This window comes from Notolepis coatsorum (genome assembly GCF_963971535.1).
Source record: "Notolepis coatsorum genome assembly, chromosome: 13".
NCBI classification, from domain to species: domain Eukaryota; kingdom Metazoa; phylum Chordata; class Actinopteri; order Aulopiformes; family Paralepididae; genus Notolepis; species Notolepis coatsorum.
In genome coordinates, this window is record NC_140177.1 from 40,802,060 (window position 1) to 40,808,059 (window position 6,000).

The window sequence follows — 6,000 nt, forward strand, 5'->3', positions numbered from 1 at the left end:
CACTGAAAGATAAGATAAACAACCTATACACTGAAAGATAAGTTAAGATAAGATAAACAACCTATACACTGAAAGATAAGATAAGATAAGATAAACAACCTATACACTGAAATATAAGTTAAGATAAGATAAACAACCTATACACTGAAAGATAAGATAAGATAAACAACCTATACACTGAAAGATAAGTTAAGATAAGATAAACAACCTACACTGAAAGATAAGTTAAGATAAGATAAACAACCTATACACTGAAAGATAAGATAAGATATGATAAACAACCTATACACTGAAAGATAAGTTAAGATAAGATAAACAACCTATACACTGAAAGATAAGTTAAGATAAGATAAACAACCTATACACTGAAAGATAAGATAAGATAAACAACCTATACACTGAAAGATAAGATAAACAACATATACACTGAAAGATAAGTTAAGATAAGATAAACAACCTATACACTGAAAGATAAGATAAGATAAACAACCTATACACTGAAAGATAAGTTAAGATAAGATAAACAACCTATACACTGAAAGATAAGTTAAGATAAGATAAACAACCTATACACTGAAAGATAAGTTAAGATAAGATAAACAACCTATACACTGAAAGATAAGATAAGATAAACAACCTATACACTGAAAGATAAGATAAAATAAGATAAACAACCTATACACTGAAAGATAAAATAAGATCAACTTCATCAGCCCCGAGTGAGTCTGGTTACATCTAAAAACACAAGGAACCAGAGATATAATACAAACCTGGTTGAAGATGAAGGCAAAGGACAGAATCACGCTCACCGTGCCTAAAAAATATAAATAAAATAAAAACACACACAAACACACACACACACTAGATATTATAATAACATACAACCAGGTTGGTCAATAAAACACAATGAGACATTATAATAACATTATAATAACATACAACCATAAAAGATAGAAACAATAGTTTGTGTGTGTACATTTCCAAAATGTTGCCTACTTCACGTAGTGTTCATTGTGCTACATGGACCCAAACCCAAATGACTTCAGGTGGTTATAAATGACTTCAGGTGGTTTATACAGTACAGATGCAGCAATACCACTTTTTCACTTCTGATAGCAATTCAGAATCCTAAACTTCACGTATCAGCCGATACCAAGTACCGATCCATCACTTTTACAGACTTAGGCCATCAGTTTACTGAACTGTATAGACTTTGACCATCAGTTTACTGAACTGTATAGACTTAGACCATCAGTTTACTGAACAGTATAGACTTAGACCATCAGTTTACTGAACAGTATAGACTTAGACCATCAGTTTACTGAACTGTATAGACTTAGGCGATCAGTTTACTGAACTGTATAGACTTAGACCATCAGTTTACTGAACAGTATAGACTTAGACCATCAGTTTACTGAACTGTATAGACTTAGACCATCAGTTTACTGAACAGTATAGACTTAGACCATCAGTTTACTGAACTGTATAGACTTAGACCATCAGTTTACTGAACAGTATAGACTTAGACCATCAGTTTACTGAACAGTATAGACTTAGACCATCAGTTTACTGAACTGTATAGACTTAGGCGATCAGTTTACTGAACAGTATAGACTTAGAGCATCAGTTTACTGAACAGTATAGACTTAGACCATCAGTTTACTGAACAGTATAGACTTTAGGCCATCAGACAAAAAATATTGAGTCACTTTGCTTTGATTTCCAGCGTGTTACACATTTATTGGTATCGGATTTTAGTATTGGAGAAATTCTGTGATATGATACCCTGTTTTAGCCTGGTATCAGACCCATATCTGATATTCTGTTTTTGGCCTGATACCAGACCCATATCTGATATTCAGTTTTTTACCTGGTATCTGACTGTAGTTAGTTAGTTATTTATCAGACCATTAGTCTTAGTTTGTAAAGTCTAGTCTTAGTTTTCAAAGTTTAGTCTTAGTTGTAAAGTGTAGTCTTAGTTTATAAAGTTCTGTCTTCATTTGTAAAGTCTAGTCTTGTTTTGTAAAATCTAGTCTTCTTTTTTAAAGTGTAGTCTTAGTTTGCAAAGTCCAGTCTTATTTTTGTAAAGTTCTGTGTCTTTGTAAAGATGTCTTTACATCTCACTCTTTGTAGAACAAGGGTAGTTTGTGTGACACATTCCTAGTAAAATATCACATGACAAATAAAACGCCTGCCAAAGGGTCACATGTCCAGACCTCACTCTTAAGATCAACTTTATAAAAAATTAACTTCTGGATGACTCAGGGTGAAGGTCAGCTGGCCCTTTTGATTGAACCCTTAGAAGAACACGCCAACATTTGGGGAAATTAGCTTACCGTCTTCTCCAGAGAGAGACAAGAAGATAGATACCAGTTTCCTCTCTGTGCGTTCAGTAGCTTAGCACAATGAATGGAAGCGGACAGTGCCGGTTAGCCTTCGGGAGAGGTGTTAGTTGGACAATGCCTAGGCTAACCGGCACTGTCCGCTTCCATTCATTGTGCTAAGCTAGGCTAACGTGCAGCCAGATAGCTTTCTACTGAACGCACAGAGAGGAAATTTGTATCTATCTTCTTGTCTCTCTCTGGAGAAGACGATAAGCTAATATCCCAAAATGTTGGCATGTTCCTTTAATTACCAGGGGTTGGCTCAGCTCAACCCAACTCAACAAAACACCACAACAGAGATACAGTAGAGATACAGCTGTCCTCTGCATGAAGGAGATAGACGGGGGAGCGAGGAAAGGAGAGACAAGGAGAGGAGAGAGAAGGATAGGGAAGAGGAAAGATGAGAGGAGAGCACAAGAGAAGAGAGGAGAGAAGGAAAGGCGAGGAGAGTAAAGGAGACTCACCCACTAGATGCCAGCTCATCCTCTTGCCATAGTTTCCAATGCCAGGGGTCCTGTCTGACTCATAGCCAATCAGAGGAGTGCACACACCATCAGCAATCTGACCAACCAGCAGCAACACCCCTGGATCACAGAGACATTCACCAATCAACACATTTATTTATTTGATTTAATGTGTAGTAGAGTACAGTAGCCTCCATACTGTATAATGTGTAGTAGTAGAGTACAGTAGTCTAATGTTACATACTGTATAATTGTGTAGTAGAGTACAGTAGTCTAATGGTACATACTGTATAATCCGTAGTAGAGTACAGTAGTCTAATGTTACACTGTATAATCCGTAGTAGAGTACAGTAGTCTAATGTTACATACTGTATAAGTGTAGTAGAGTACAGTAGTATAACGCTATATACTGTATAATGTGTAGTAGAGTACAGTAGCCTATTGTTAAATACTGTATAATGTGTAGTAGAGTACAGTAGTCTAATGTTACATACTGTATTTAATGTGTAGTAGAGTACAGTAGCCTACATACTATATACTGTGTAGTAGAGTACAGTAGCCTATTGTTACATACTGTAAAATGTGTAGTAGAGTACAGTAGCCTATTGTTACATACTGTAAAATGTGTAGTAGAGTACAGTAGCCTATTGTTACATACTGTATAATCAGTAGAGTACAGTAGCCTATTGTTACATACTGTAATGTGTAGTAGAGTACAGTAGCCTATTGTTAAATACTGTATAATGTGTAGTAGAGTACAGTAGCCTACATACTATATACTGTGTAGTAGAGTACAGTAGCCTACATACTATATACTGTGTAGTAGAATACAGTAGCCTATTGTTACATACTGTAAAATGTGTAGTAGAGTACAGTAGCCTATTGTTAAATACTGTATAATGTGTAGTAGAGTACAGTAGTCTAATGTTACATACTGTATTTAATGTGTAGTAGAGTACAGTAGCCTACATACTATATACTGTGTAGTAGAGTACAGTAGCCTATTGTTACATACTGTAAAATGTGTAGTAGAGTACAGTAGCCTATTGTTACATACTGTAAAATGTGTAGTAGAGTACAGTAGCCTATTGTTACATACTGTATAATCAGTAGAGTACAGTAGCATATTGTTACATACTGTAATGCGTAGTAGAGTACAGTAGCCTATTGTTAAATACTGTATAATGTGTAGTAGAGTACAGTAGTCTAATGTTACATACTGTATTTAATGTGTAGTAGAGTACAGTAGCCTACATACTATATACTGTGTAGTGGAGTACAGTAGCCTACATACTATATACTGTGTAGTAGAATAAAGTAGCCTATTGTTACATACTGTAAAATGTGTAGTAGAGTACAGTAGCCTATTGTTACATACTGTAAAATGTGTAGTACAGTAGCCTATTGTTACATACTGTATAATGTGTAGTAGAGTACAGTATCCTACATACTGTATAATGTGTAGTAGATTACAGTAGCCTAACATTACATACTGTTACTGTATACTGTGTAGTAGTCGAGTACAGTATGCTAACGCTACATACTGTATAATGTGTAGTAGAGTACAGTAGTCTAATGTTACATACTGTTTAATGTGTAGTAGAGTACAATATGCTAACATTATACTGGTTTCTCTCCTCCACATTGCCTGTGGTGCATTTTTTCCTATTGCTAGGTTTTAGTGAGTTTTTCCTTAACTTCGCGTGGGGTTTCTTTTTGACTTGTTTAAAGAAGACGTGTCCGGCCCATGGGGACCTTAACATGTTGATTGAATTGATTGATTGAAAAGTTTATTAACAGATTGCAGAATGGGTACAGTACAGTACAGCTCAATACATACATGTGTTGTCGGGCCTTACAAATAAATTAATTTGATTTGATTAGTAGAGTACAGTAGCCTAATGTTGTATACTGTATAGTAGTAGAGTACAGTATGCTAACGTTATATACTGTGTGTAGTAAGTAGAGTACAGTATGCTGCTAACGTTGTATACTGTATACTGTGTACCACTGACCTGCATATGTATTCTGGAAGCCCAGGACTGAATGGTAGAAGATCAGTAGGTATGTGAACCACATTGACGCACACAGGTCGTTGAGAAAGTGTCCCATGGCATAGCTCAGTCTTCTGGGGACAGACAGAGTCCTGCCCGTGTCTGACATTATTATTATTATTATTATTATTATTATTATTATTATTGTTGTTGTCTGTCAGACAAGAACACACTTATAACATAGAGGTTGTCGCCTGTCAAACTGGCAGAGCTGAACTATTTAGCGTTAAAGTCCGACCAACTTTCAGTTCCTTTTTTAGCATGTTCCTCTGTTTGTCCCGACAGCAGGGTGAGAATGTGTCTTCCTGTGGTCAGCAAGGGTGAGAATATGTCTTCTCTTCATGTGGTCAGAAAGTGAGATAATCCAGGTAGTCCTCTTGGTGTTAGAACCCAGTGTTTGCTGTGATTTATCTGGTGATTGATCTGGTGATTGGTTGTCAGGTTTCCTTGTTGTCAGGTGATAAGGCTCGAGACATCACCACAGACTTGCGTCATCCCCATATCACCTTTATTATGAAAACATTCAGTTGTCAAACGAGGCGGGTTTCTCTGTCAGGAACAGTTGGTTCAAGATCACAATCCTACAAAACTAACAGCGAAACCCGGTAAAAATCCACGTTGTTGTTAGTTTTGTCTGGTAACATTTGCCCACCTGCCGGTAGTAACGATGTCGATAACTCGCGGCATGTTATTGGTAAGGAGACCAGTTACAGTTACATTGGACGCGGGACGAATTCCTTGGAAATTAAACAGGACCTGCGATGATGACGTAAAAGGAAACACTCAGTTCGTGGACCAATAGCATTACAGGAGTAGTGGGTGCCAGTTCTCACGTGACGACCGTTTCGCCAACACAGCGTTTTCCTCCCTTTTAAATTCCTGGCCGCATTCCATTCTTAACGATATTATTGTAACCTCGTTCCCTTTCTTATGTGCTGTGTCCTCATTCACTGCCTTTCATCGATGTATTACTGTTCTGTTTTAGTGTTGATAGAAATGTTGTCTTTCTTACTGTATTTTGTCTCCGTCAACTATTATTAATTGAAAATGGGGGACCCTGGTGTAAACAAGACGAAAGTCTTTCTCTGGTCTGCATTC

The 6,000-nt window shown here is 36.8% G+C and overlaps 1 protein-coding gene across 1 annotated transcript in view; it reads right to left on the minus strand.

The window, feature by feature from the left end:
- The window catches only part of LOC311239037 (major facilitator superfamily domain-containing protein 12-like), a 40,962-nt gene extending 35,474 nt beyond the window's left edge, over nucleotides 1-5,488 (minus strand). Inside the window, exons 1-3 of the mRNA XM_084327263.1 lie at nucleotides 4,864-5,488; nucleotides 2,849-2,968; nucleotides 771-814 (exon numbers count right to left, since the gene is read on the minus strand). Coding sequence (XP_084183389.1) covers nucleotides 771-814; nucleotides 2,849-2,968; nucleotides 4,864-5,011 — 312 coding nt within the window. The 5' untranslated portion in view covers nucleotides 5,012-5,488. The remainder of the gene's footprint in view (nucleotides 1-770; nucleotides 815-2,848; nucleotides 2,969-4,863) is intronic.
- Between the last annotated feature and the right edge of the window lie 512 nt (nucleotides 5,489-6,000).